Source organism: Asterias amurensis, chromosome 6, assembly GCF_032118995.1.
Source record: "Asterias amurensis chromosome 6, ASM3211899v1".
NCBI classification, from domain to species: Eukaryota; Metazoa; Echinodermata; class Asteroidea; order Forcipulatida; family Asteriidae; genus Asterias; species Asterias amurensis.
This window is the reverse complement of record NC_092653.1, coordinates 2,013,582-2,027,862: the sequence shown is the minus strand read 5'-3', so window position 1 is coordinate 2,027,862 and position 14,281 is coordinate 2,013,582. Positions and strand designations below refer to the sequence as shown.

Genomic DNA, 14,281 nt, shown 5'->3' with positions numbered 1-14,281 from the left:
TTGTTAACCTTGCATTTGCATGAAAGAGTTTTTCAGATTATTTTTCTCAAAGCTGTATAGCGCCCCCTGCCGCCCGATGTTTTTCATCTTTTGTAGTCCCACTTCCCAAAATGGCAGGAAAAAAACACAAGGGTAAAGATGAAAATAAGGGTAAGTTTGACATTAATTGTCTTTGTTCAGTTAAAATTCTACCGACATTTTGCTGGAGAAATGTAGCTAACTGGGGTCTTGCAAACGAAAATCAAAGATTCTTAATTTTGTATTTATTTTTTATTTACCAACCAATAATTACCTTGAAAAAGGATGGCAATTTTTTTTTATTTTGTCGTCTGCTAAAAAAAATAAAATGATTGTTGTGCTGTAAATTTGGTCAACTATGTGTCTACTCTTACCGATGTCGCGGCCTCAGGCGTCCGGCGTACTCAGAGCTCCGGGTGAGGTCACCGGGCATTTCGGCACAGAGTAACCACGGTCTCAGCATGGAGGAATAATTATTCCTCCATGGTCTCGGATCTCTGCCTCTGGCGTGCCAAGCTCTCTGCCCCCCTGCCGGCCCTGGGATGATGTAGTCGTAGCATGCTGTCGTTGCGGGCGTGAGTCTCCGGTGCTCTGCTAGTACGATACACCCCCCCCCCTACTACCGCCGCGAATAAATCTTCGGGACCTGTTTTGTTATCGTACGAGTGCTTTTTCGACAAGCAACCCAAAACCCTCTTCTGTTCTGGCTTTCAGAACCTTCTTTGTAATTCCCACTCCTCAAATATTTTATTATGTGATTACTTTTTTTGCAATACTGTAGACGCTCCACTCGTTCACCACACGATTTACTTGTGGACGTCGGTCGACTCGGCACGGCACTAAAATCAACTACTTTCGCTTGGTGTGGGCAGGCATGGCATGACGTAATACATGTATTACCGTATTTGGTAATCCGGAGCTCTGAGTATGCCGGAGCTCGAGTCCGTCACACCCGTCCTGCCCAATAAGAAAGTGTCGTTCCTTCTTTCATGTTCATAAGAGAGCCAGAGAGCCAACTGACAGTCAATCTTCATTGTATTTGTTGAGCCAAAGTTAGCTAAATTTGGAAAAAGTAGATTTTGTGTTTATTAAAAAAAAAAAAAATGTAGTTAAATCAAAAGTTAAAAACCCTTTTGTTTCGACGAAGCTCGCCCGTTGTTCAAAGTTGCATTATCATTGTCCTAAGTCTCTTTAAGTAATAGTAAGTAAGCCCTTTCACCGTCTTTTATATAGTATACGCCATCTTGTTTCATTTAGCGTGGATGAAGGTAGAGCTTCCTCCATATTTCAAGGGTCAGAGTTGTGTACACTTGTCTGATTGACATCTGCAACTCGGCATACTCAGTGCTCGAACTTTCATGGACCTTCCAGAGCCTAGCCCCACTACAAAGAGGCACTAGCCCCATCATCATTAGTGCCAGTGCCAGATATGCTGGACTCCCTTGTGGAACCCCAGCATATGCGCCACTATTTATTGGGTCATCCAGAGCAGTGCGAGATGATTGTTTTAATGCACGATGTACTTGGCAGACAGCAAAAAGACAGGAGTGTTGAAACTAAACAAATCTGCTTCTGATCTGTGAAACTGATTTTCTTTCCAAAAACCTGAGTAAGATCACTCATTTCAGCTGTGACACTTGTGTCCTTAAGCAAGACACTTAAACATTGCTCCGTCCTTCGGATGGGACCGGACGTAAAGCTGTTGGTCCCGTGTGTTGTGTAGCGCATGTAAAAGAACCCAGTGCGCTTATAGAAAAGAGAAGGGGGTTCGCCCCGGTGTTCCTGGCTGTGGCTGCTAAATGCGCCGTACATAATTGGGTCTCAGAATTCATCACTTCAATAACCTATCTTTCTGAAAATTTGTATATACTCAACTCCTTGAGTATAAGGCTTTGATTTTATTAACCAACTCTTTTTTGATTTATGCAGAACTAAATGATGACACCAGGAGCCCAATGTATGCTGCCATAGCTGTAGCATTTGTTGCTATTTTCATTGGCGTGCCAATATGGTGGTTTTCAACAACAACGTACAGAGCCTTCCTTCCTTACCAAGAAATACAGGATTTAGCGGTGGCAAAGGTAAGTTCAGTGCATTATTTATTCACTTGCACAGTGAACTAGTCTCTCTATGGATATAAGGTACTTTTCTTTCATCGATCCAAGTCTAAGGCCATGCCCGAATAGTCGGTTACAGGTTTGGCTATTGCTGAATGTAGATTTACACATAACTTAGCAATAGTTGTAGCCGTAGCTGTAGCCGCCAATTCGGACACAACTTAAGATTTATAACAAAGAAATGAACTTCATAAAACATCCTGTAAGAAACATCATGTGTGATGTAAATTATAAACCAAATGATTCCTCCATTTTCAGTAAAAGTCAAATTGTGTTTTCCTTTAACAGACAAACTGCCTCATTTCGCTTACCATCGTTTCGTGTTTAGCATCAACGGATGAGCAGGACCTAGAGAAATTTAAGGCAGAGTTAATGTTATCGCTTCAGTCAGGTATGTACAGGTAGCAAACAAAAAATTAGGTTTGTGACTCGGTGTGATAAAATAAATCTGCATTGAGTTTCAGTGCTTGTTTAAGTTCAAACAGTTCAAATTGTGCAGATGTCATTTTGTCCCATTTAACTTCTAGTTTCGTGAAAATATTGTTGGTCCAGTAAACAAATTCAGCTGAAGTAAACTTTTTGAGCTACAAGCCAGTCTTGTGGATGTTTACCCCGAATTCCAGCCCTGACCATGTACCAATGTATTTCTCAGGTGAGGTGTGCGGTAGCATTAATGTGTATTTTTATATCTCTTTTGAGTAGCATTGGTTCTGAAAAGAACCTGTTGTCGACAACTCAAATGTTTCAATAAAAAACTCTGATTGTCTTCAGGAGAAATGTATTTCTTATTTTGTTGTTTCTTAGCTACGATAAAGCGAAATGAAAACACTGTTCATTGTTTGTGTTTCTCTCTGCAGGTCAAGGTATCAGATTAAAGATACAGTATACAGTAGACTGGCAAACATGTACTACACAAGAACAAAGTGTTTTTGAATCAAGTACATCGTTAACAGGTAACAGATCTTTCTGTAATGCTATCTCTTACATGTCTGTCACAGGCCTGCAATTACATGGCTACCACAGGCCATGACCTCTGTTTCCCTGGTCTTGGCCTCAGAGCCCCTTCAGAGTTTTCCCATATGCTTTAAGATTTTCCAATGAGAGTGCCCTTTGCAAAATGAAAATGGCATTGTACTCTCAAAGAATAATTCTATGCCTACTGACAGGCTGTGTGCTTTTAACCTTTATTTTTTAAAGTCGCCCACTGAGCTAGTTAACTGTGCATTTTACTTGACCCAAGGAAGTTTTAGTAGCCCAGATTTTAAACATCTATTGCATAAGTGTATCTTGTTGATGTATGTCAAATGAAGTTACATTCACACACTTAAAATAAACAAATACATTTAAAACAAGTTGAGCACAGTTTATAGCTCACAGGGCAAGTTAAGAAGTTGATTTGTGCCCTCTTGAAGTGTCACACCAGTTCTAAAAATATTTATTTTTGTGATAAAAAAACATGAAATGTTGGCTTAGTGTCTGTTGAGCAAACTTTTAAAGACAGCAAACTACAATTGTCTCGTTTCTGTGCATTTGTCTTGTCTGTAGAACTTGATAGCAGTATAAACACAGCTAGAGATGTACCTCATGGCCACTCGGTGATCTACATTGTTCATCAAGATTATAAACATTTATCATCAGCAAATAGCTTCATTGGGAGAGGAAGGATTACAGTGGCAAAGATGAAAGGTGAAAACATGTTTTGGGTTTTTATCTTCATAAATTATATTTATTTATTTTGGTTGTGAAGCCAAGGACTCTCAGAAAAGCAAACTTAATCATTAAACTAGCCAATAACCCCATGGAGAGACGAAAAGGAATTTTCAGATTTAGATGTGGGAGGGAAACCCCGGGAACTGTTTCAAGGAAAACCCTCAGTCTTGTAGGGACTGAATCCACATAGTGCCCCCGGAGGGATGTAAACCAGGTTCCTGGAAACAGAAGGCGAGGAAAGTAATGTGGAAAGAAATGTGCCAACCTGACCAATTAAGCATGATTAGCTGATTTCCTTGTTTTTGGTGTAAACAAATTTAAATTGTTTTTATCCAAATAATGCTTGAAATAAATTGAGCATTTATTATTCTAATCCTCAAGTCTATTTAAGATCTAGTCTTGCCGCTTGATCTAATCTCATATTATCCAATTGTTAATCCCAGGTTTGGATGTAGCTGATCTGATTAAGACTAGATTAGTGAATGAAGATGCATTGGGCAGAGCATATCTTAATTCCGCCGGAGCTCGCTCCCATCAAGTAAGTACCAACCCTAGAAGTGAATTCAATTCTGTAGCCTTGTCTAGAGAAGTTATCCAATCTTTAGGGTTGGGGTTAGGGTTAGGGTTCTAGTGAATGAAGATGCAGTGGCCAGAGCGTATCGTAATGCAGTCGGAGCTCGCTCTAATCAAGTAAGTACCAACCCTACAAGTGAATTCAATTCTGTAGCCTTGTCTAGAGAAGTTATCCAATCTTTAGGGTTGGGGTTAGGGTTAGGGTTCTAAATGGTTAGGGTTCTAGTGAATGAAGATGCAGTGGCCAGAGCATATCTTAATGCAGTCGGAGCTCGCTCTAATCAAGTAAGTACCAACCCTAGAAGTGAATTCAATTCCGTAGCCTTGTCTAGAGAAGTTATCCAATCTTTAGGGTTCGGGTTCTAAAGGGTTAGGGTTCTAAATGGTTAGGGTTCTAGTGAATGAAGATGCAGTGGCCAGAGCGTATCTTAATGCAGTCGGAGCTCGCTCTAATCAGGTGAATACCGCAAAGACTTGTCCACCTCAGAGTTTACAGGCCCAATGCTAAAATCACTGGTCTCGGGCATGAGTTCGGTGTAAATTTCAAGCCATGTCTACTTTAGTTCCTTAGGAAGTCAAATACACCGCCTGCTTTTGATCATATTGGCTCTTTTTAACCAACCAGGAATAACAGACAAAATCAAGGGGATACTTTCTCAGGTTCTAAACCAGTGGAAGTTGACCGTTGTAAATGCATTGTATTTGGAAATGTGTGTAGGGAGTATTATTCTGAACTTCACTAGCCTTACCAATATAAACCACAAGGGAAACTGACTGGGTAAATTAGTAAATGATTTTTTGGTTGAACAAAGAATTGACTGAAGTGGGATTCGAACCAACGACCTCCGGATTAACGTGCCGGCGCTCTACCAACTGAGCTATCTAGCCCTATATTGGCGGTGTCCCTATTGACAATATAGGGCTAGATAGCTCAGTTGGTAGAGCGCCGGCACGTTAATCCGGAGGTCGTTGGTTCGAATCCCACTCCAGTCAATTCTTTGTTCAACCAAAAAATCCTTCACTAACCTTGTCAGAAGTTTTGATACTGAAAAACTAATAATAATCGATATTAAATATTCACTATTTAACACGATTACAATCACTTCTTTATTCTCTATGCAGGCGGATGCAGACAGTATGAGATCTCTTCTATCTACACCTGGATATGAATTATCGTTCAGTTTACTCAACCCACAACCAGAAGTATTGAATGCCGAATGGGATATAGCACAGGCAGTCAAAGGTGTAACATTTATTATTATTTTCCAAAGAGAGTATTTTATATAGTGTGTTTGCTTCCCTATGTGACTGGATTAACAGGCTTTCGAGCTACAGTGTTTAATTATACTTTTGTTGATCCTGGCCATCACATTAGGGTTGTTTTATAATTTCCTGTGCCCTTATTGTTTTTCTTGCTTTGTATTTACTTTTGAACATGTACTTATAATTATCTATTTGATATACTGTCTGCTTGTATTTGTATTTGTTTATTGGCCAAATAAAGAATAAGAATAAGAATAAGAACATACTCTCACTCATCGGTTCTTTTCAGAACCAACACTACTCAAAAGATATTTACACTTGGGCCCAATTTCATAAAGTTGCTTAAGCAGAAAACAGTGCTTAACAACTCTCTGCTTAGCAGAAATGAGCAGAATACAATCACAAATGGTACATGTGACATGTTAGTTTGGCTGGTAACCTTATTTTGGTAAGCATTGTTCTGTTGTGCTTAACATCTTTTTGTGCCTAAGCAGCTCTCTGAAATCAGACCATTGTGCTGACCTTCCTGCTCTGTATAGTAATCATGACTGATGATTTTCATTATACCAACAAGTTGCCAGACTACTCCCAGCAAGACTCGGTTTGAATAGGTTGAATACAATGGTCACACAAGCTCCAGTACAATTTACTTGTTTTCAATTTTTCAAACCCAAATCATATTTTTGTTGCATGTGCCATCATATATTTCTAATAATAATAATAATAATAATAACAAGTTAAGAATCAGTACATTAAACCAACATGTCTAATTCATGTACTGTTTGTTGTTTAAACTTAAGGCTATGTCACACGGGGCAATTTACAGGCAACCAGTTTGAGGCAATCTCAAAGAAGAAACTTGTTTCACATTTCTGTTTTCCCGTTATTTTTTGGGGAAAGTGAGTTCAAGCTAGAAGTTCTGTTATAAAATTGCCAAAATGTTCCTTGAGCATGCAGTGCAAAGGGAGACTTTGGGGACGCTTGGTGGCAGCAGACTTACCTGGTAAAATCCATCGTTCTTGGTAATGTGCGCATGCTAAGAACGATGAAACAATGGAAATTTACCTGTTAAGTCTGCTGCCACCTAGCATTCCAAAGTCTCCCATTGGTTGCCTTCAAGGTGACTGGAAAACAAAATTCCCTCAGTGACATGGCCTTAAAACTGCAAAAAGATAATTTGTTAACAAGTTTTCGTTACCTGTCACCCAAACAGCCTACCTAAATCCTTTCCTCGGGAAGTTATCAGAGTTTGCAGAATTCACTGTAAATTCCCAGGTACTCTACTTCACTGGTCTCTCAATCAAACCCAAACACAATGAAGAAGATGACAGCTACCGTGTATCCCAGAATGCATTGCCTCTGGTCATCAACCCAGTGGAAGCGAAGCTAGGTGAGATTTTGAGTTTCTACTTCATCTCAGACAATACCAACTTTTTACAAGGACTTTGAAACCATTTCTTTTACTACTGTAAACAATTTTGGCCTTGTGTAAAAGTTTAAGACAAAAATTCATACCATTTTATTGATGAATGTGAAGACAAGGACTCTCAGAAAAGTGAACTTAATCACTGTACAAGCCGAGAACCCGATGAAGAGAAGACAATAAAGGGAGTTTCAGTTAGATGTGGGAGGAAAAGCCTGGGAAAATATTGCAGTGGAAACCCATGCAGTCAATTAGGGACTGAAAACCCGATCCACATAGTGCCCCCGGTGGGATTTGAGCTGGGTCCTAGAGGAAGAAGGTGAGGAAATATACCGCTACGCCAACCTGACGACCCATTTCATTTAAAGGGTTTCATTTGATTACAAGGGTTTTATGTTAAAGGAACACGTTGCCTTGGATCAGTCGAGTTGGTCTTTGAAAAGCGTTTGTAACCGTTTGTTATAAAATGCATAGGGTTAGAAAGATGTTAGAATACAATGATCCACACACATTTGCCTCTAAGTTGCATGGTTTTCCTTTTACTTTGCGAACTAACACGGTCGGCCATTTATGTGTTTTGACTCCAAATAAATGGCCGACCGTGTTAGTCGTGGAGGTAAAAGGAAAACCACGCAATTTCAAGTAATACTTGTGTGTGGATTTTTATATTCTACTTTTAAAATATCTTTCCAATCATATGCAATTTATAACAAACGGTTTCAAACACTTTTTAAAGACCAACTTGACCGATCCAAGGCAACGTGTTCCTTTAAGAATATTTTGAGTTGAATCACTGTTTCTCTCCAATCAGGATCTCATGTGTCGACCAACCCAAGTTTGAATTTCCTTCTCTACATTCCACGTCCTAGGCACTTACCTCTGTACATCACGGATAGCAAAGGTAAATTTGAAGACTAAGTTGTTATTCAATTGTAAGCAGACTGGTAATTGACGATGACTAGAGCAAGCTAGTTGAAACGTTGAGACCAATTTAAGAACTGACTCTGCGGTAGTACAGTTAATCACGATCCTATAAGCAAAGTAGTAGTCCCAGCCTATTTCTATACCATCCGCCCGGGTAATAGTTAAAAAAGCAGGACAGTTTTTTTCAGAACTGAGAAGTCTCCTGAACCCCCGAACATCTACTCCGCGGTAGAAGAATAAAGTAAGACAGTTCTCTGAGAACAAACTCTACCTGGCAAGTAGATACACACATGGTGTTACCGCCAACCAAATATATATTGATACCTCACCATGCAGTACCTCAAATCCTGTATAGACTGTAGCCCTATATAGGACTCTTCCTCTGTACACAGATACAGAGTCCTAACTATTGAGGCCCGTTTCTGGGGCGGAAAATTTTCAAAGCTTCATAACTCAAATCTTACTTGCAACAAGCCACTAATTTCAACAGAATCACAATCTATGGCGGCATACATTTTTCTGCGGTGGGTTTTTGTCCTCATATATTCCTCACAAATTCGTCATTTCCGTGAAATAATGCAGCTTCCAACGCTAAAAAATTCCCGTTTCGATCGTTTTCTCACAGTGTTGTCTGTTGTCGTGCGTACGCGTATACATTCGCGTGCAAGACGCATGATGCAAGACGCATGAATTCTTGGTCACCATTATCTTGACTGCACAGCGTTATAACACGCAAATGCAACGCAATATTTGTGTGTTGTGCGTCTTGCGTACACACGGCAGACTGAGGAGTACGAACAAAAATTTGAATTTCTTAACGTTGGGAGCTGCATTATTTCATGAAAATGACGGATTTGTGAAGAACATATGACGACCAAAACCCACCGCAGAAAAATATATGCTGCCATAGAATGTGAATCTGTTGAAATTAGTGGCTTGTTGCAGGTAAGATTTGAGTTATGAACATGATGAAGCTGTAAAAATTTTCCGCCCCAGAAATGTACCCTGATGTCCAGGACGTCACTGTAGTACAATACGAAAGTGTAAGGCCGCCAGGGCTATATATACTGGTACCCTCTTTAGCTGATATGTCTAGAGGTGAGAGGTCATGAAGCATTTGAGATCAAAGGTATGGATTGTTAAAGCCATTGGACCCTTTCGGTACAGAAAAAAAAAAAAAAGTTCACAGATTTACAAATAATTTACAGGGTTTACAGAAGGTAATGGTGAAAGACTTATATAGTCTAAATATTAGTCCATAAAATGCTTTACTTTTTGAGAAAACGGTTAAACAATATAAATTCTCGTTAACGAGAATTACGGAGTTGTTATAAACACATGTCATGACACGGCGAAACGCGCGAAAACAGGAGTGGGTTTTCCCGTTATTTTCTCCCGACTCCGATGTCCGATTGAGCCTAAATTTCCACAGGATTGTTATTTTATATATAAGTTGTGATACACGAAGTGTGGGACTTGGACAATACTGTTTACCGAAAGTGTATAATGGCTTTAAGAGAGAGATTGACATAGATTTTGAAACGTATCTCTGATGAAGTGTATGGGTATCACAAGTGTACAGATACAGAAAGAGACACAGTTACGATATTTGTATCCGTTCATGTTGGATGCGTGTCACATTTTGTTTTGTGCTCGTAGAGTTATTGTCGGGCCTAGGCTTAAGTGTAGATGTTTGCATAGGTTTTGCGATCAAATAAATCCATTTTACTTTTTTTAATATCTATAAATTGACTCACGGTAGATTATTCCTGTGCAACTTCCATCTCCGAGAAATGTTGTTTCCCTCTTTTTGTTGTTCTTAAGTGGTGCCATCTTTCTTATTACTCCTTTGTAACAATAAAATGTAAACATATTTGCCAGGGCTTATCTGCAAGATACATCTGCAAGTGATTTTAGCAGCTGGAAAGGTTTCTTAGATGCTCTGTATGTCTGATAGATTTTGTTTTTGATAAACACTATTTGTACATGTTAATCCTAGGTGAGCCAGTAAGCACCAATGCTTTCTTGAGTCCACGTTGGGGTGGTGTCTTGGTACATAACGTTCCTAGACCATCAGAGAATGACACCTTACCACTGACTGTAGAGATTGATACCAAGCATTCCATGGAGGTATTCCTTGCTCAGCTACGTCTGCTGATTGGTGTACCTCAACAGGTAAGTGACTTAATAGACAGTTAGATCCCCCCCTTCTCTCAGAGAATGACACCTTACCACTGACTGTAGAGATTGATACCAAACATTCTATGGAGGTATTCCTCGCTCAGCTTCGGCTGCTGATTGGTGTACCTCAACAGGTAAGTGACTTAATAGACAGTTAGATCCCCCCCCCCTTCTCTCAGAGAATGACACCTTACCACTGACTGTAGAGATTGATACCAAACATTCTATGGAGGTATTCCTCGCTCAGCTTTGGCTGCTGATTGGTGTACCTCAACAGGTTAGTATCAGAGACAGTCAGACAACCCCTCCCCCAAACTTACACCCCCACCCCTGATCATACAGGTCTGAAGCCAGGTTAGTAACTAAGACAGTTTTAATCCTATATAAGTGTAGATTTACACAAGAAAACTAACCTGTGAAAATTTTATTTCAAAAGGTGGTCGTGTTTTTGAGATATCGCCGAAAATCCCGAGAAGTTATGTCAACAAAAGAAGAATAATTCCTTATAAGGAATACACAATCTGAGAAGAGTGATGGGGCATAAAAACTTATTTCTTTTTACGCTAACCACATTACTTCAAGTTGAAATGTTTCTCAAAATGCTTTATACTATCAAATGTTGCTGAAGGCTTCTAACCAAAGGTTTTCATTGTCATCAATTTTAAGAGTGATTAACAAACGTATACATTCCCTTTAAATGGTTGAATGAATACAGCACCATCTATTTAATATCTTGACCACAGGCTGCATCGGACCAAACCCTCTTAGCTCCACCAGATCACACTGGACTAACCAACTGGGTAAGTTTAATCACTCTCAAGGTTCCAGCAGAAATAATATTTAATAGATTGTTAAATTTAGGCTGTTTGGTTTTAACCTTTACACTGATATTTAAGTTCTGTATATACTCAGTACTTTTCTTGAGTTCTGTTTAAAAATTCACAGGTACAGTATTGACGTATATCACTACTCGGGTGGGATTCAAACTCACGATCTTTGCCAATCTAGAGCAGAAATCTTACCCACTAGACCAACGAGATCGCTCGGTAGCTAGAGGCAGTCGAATCCTATATTTTAGTGATACCATTTAGTTCTGTCATGCAATCAGGTTTTTAGTTGATTTTAGGGTATAATGGAAATTAATGTATCAATCATGGTATACCAAGGATGAGAACTTTTAGACTCTTACTTGAATTCAGACTTTTTAAGTCTGCCTGGTGAAGAAATCAGTTATTATTTTTTCCACATATTAAAGGAACAAGTTGCCTTGGATCGGACGAGTTTGTAACCGTTTGTTATGAAATGCATATGGTTGAAAGATGTTTTAAAAGTAGAATACAGTGATCCACACAAGTGCCTCGAAATTGCACGGTTTACCTTTTACTTTGCGAGCTAGCAAGGTCGGCCATTTATGGGAGTCAAAAATTTGTTTTTTGTAGGAGTACGATGTTCTACTAAGAGGCAGAACAGTTGAGAATCTAGCAACATCAGCGACCACCCTCTTGTCACTCTCACAGTTACTTAAACAAATTGAAAATATTGTCATCAGAGATGATATAGCAGATCAGGTAAGAAAACTGTCTTCATTTCTGTTGATTTAAGAAGATCAACCCTCCCACTGTTTGACCAATTAATTCATCCACTGTGGTTTTGAATGATAGATGGTGAATGCATCTATTAAGTACACACATGTGCACAGTACTGTTAGTACACAACCCAAGCGGTTTCACTTCGCTGGACAACATTTATCAATATCATCAAGATTAGTTTTTTGATCTGAATAAACTGCAGGCATGATACTTGGTGCTTTAAATAGGAGTACCTTACATTAAGTACCAAGGCTGACCTGCATATGGTGTGGGATTTAATAGACTTCTTAAGGGTCAGTCACACTGCAGCGATAAGGAAGACGATAACGATCACAACGCAAAGAGAACACATTCTATTGGTTGAAAGAATTGCTCCGCGCAGAATACGCCCACGCTTATTCAACCGATCGAGGGCATGCATTGTTAATGTTGTTGTTTTTGTTATCGTTATCGAAGCCAGTGTGACTGGGCCTGTAGGCTATTTTATGAACTTTATATGGGCACAAAATCAGAAATCAGTCTAAAGAAGGGAGAATGTCATGCCTGATTTATGGGTTTAACACCGATCACAGGGACATTGTAAATCTGTGTGGCACATGACATCCAACTGGAAAGTCTATTTGACAATGTCCTTGAAATGATGATATGAATAATAACTCATTTTTCAAATTGATGGAAATAATATGTGTTTATTTTTGGTTGTACGCTATTCAGGTTTACCAGGCAGTGTCATCAATCCAGGAGGGTCATTCCTACCTAAGTGAAGGGAATCTCTACAGAGCCTTCCATGCCAGTAAGCGAGCCATCGCAGCCTCGGAAAAAGCTTTCTTTGATCCATCATTACTAGAGCTTCTCTACTTTCCTGATGATCAGAAGTAAGTGTCTATTATTTGATTTTGGGGTTTGTTTCTGTTCCAAAGATCGACCTAATTTCACTGATTAATAAAGGGTCTGGGTACTTTATGTAGGACACAAAACACAATGTCCACAGATTTACATTAAACTGAAACGGTTTGAAGATAATGATGATCAGAAGTCATTGTCTATTATTTCAAAGAATTTGTTGTGAAATCAGTGGTTAGCTTGGTAGGATTCGAACCCACAACCTTGTGATTACATGTCCTGCAGTCTATTGGTGTTTCCCATTGATATGTTTTGTTGTTGACTTATCAGGGTTTTTTGTGTGTTCACATTTTGTCCAGATTTGCCATCTACATTCCTTTATTTGTACCCGTTGGAATCCCAGTTGCAACCTCGCTCTGGAAGGTTATGAAATGGATGAGAGCCAAGAGAAAAGACAAACAAGATTAATCGTTTAGGCATTTAGTCTCGGTTTTTTTAGGTGAAGAAATTGGTTTGTAAATATTGTTCCTGAGGTAGATATGTAGTTTGAGTTTTATACTTAAACCTAATTGGGGACCATTCATTTCTGTATAATCATTACTATACGGCCAGCCAAAGTTTTGTTGAAGAAAACAGAATAATTATTGTAAAAGTGTCTGAAAAAAAAAAAAAAAAAAAAGAAATGTTTCTATAAACAAAACATAGATTTTATGTTTAGATGAGAAACATAACAAAATGTCAATTCAGGTCATGACCTTAACTTTGACCTTTTTAGTTGAGTAGAAAGTCAGATCTTGCAGCCATTTGCGGCCGATAATGGGCATTTTGGTACAAGCCGTTGGCGGCCACTGTGGTCTCTAAAGGGCTAATAGTTTATTAATACAGTACAGGAAGAGTTAAGGTGCGACCCAGCCCAGGTTGCACTTGTGTCTGCTCTGTGCAATGTAGATGGACATCCAACTACAGCTCGATGTCATAAAGCTGCTGAAGCAGAAATTATTGCTAAACAGAAATGAGCAGGATACCACTCACAAAATGTACCAGCGACATGGTAGTTTGGCTGGTAACCTAATTCTGGTAAGCATAAAATTGTTGTGCGTAGCTACTTTTTGTGCTTAAGCAGCTTTATGAAATTAGGCCCAGGGCTAAAGGCAGGGTTTGCCTTCAACTTTTTCAGCAACTAGCCAGCGAGACCAGTAGCTTGTCATTTCACCAGTCCGCCAGCTTTCTCACTACTCCTAGTCCATAATTCATATTATAAATAGGGATGTTTTCAACACTGAACTAGCAAGCTAGACAAATTGAAGATTGACTTTTCCCTTGGTATTTTAACTAGCATTTGGCCAGCGGACCACGTTTGAGGGAGAACGCTGGCTAAGGTTGAACTGTTTTTCTCAAGAGATTTGTATATAGTCTTTCCTTGATGAAATATTGAGTTTCAAATAAAAACCTTCAGTAACAGCTAATTTTAAACTGAGTTTTTGTATGCATTAATCTTTTCGAAATTAAGCAATTTGGAAGAAAACCCCCAAAATAAACATAAAGGCAATCCCAACTCAATAAGATGATCAAGTTTAATAAGTGAAGTTTACCTCAAATTTCAAACATAATTTGATGGGGTTATTTTCTGTCTCTTGTGC

General features: G+C 39.1%; 1 protein-coding gene across 1 annotated transcript; it reads left to right on the top strand.

Moving 5' to 3' along the window:
• Positions 1 to 26: 26 nt before the first annotated feature.
• On the top strand, positions 27 to 14,239 carry LOC139939206 (GPI transamidase component PIG-S-like). The gene is made up of 14 exons (XM_071934998.1): positions 27 to 150; positions 1,948 to 2,099; positions 2,424 to 2,526; positions 2,993 to 3,088; positions 3,681 to 3,821; positions 4,289 to 4,383; positions 5,541 to 5,661; positions 6,895 to 7,071; positions 7,916 to 8,005; positions 10,028 to 10,203; positions 10,953 to 11,009; positions 11,649 to 11,777; positions 12,513 to 12,673; positions 13,001 to 14,239. The coding sequence occupies exons 1-14, from the start codon at positions 111 to 113 to the stop codon at positions 13,107 to 13,109; spliced, it is 1,647 nt and encodes a 548-aa protein (XP_071791099.1). The 5' UTR covers positions 27 to 110; the 3' UTR covers positions 13,110 to 14,239.
• The last annotated feature ends 42 nt before the right edge of the window (positions 14,240 to 14,281 follow it).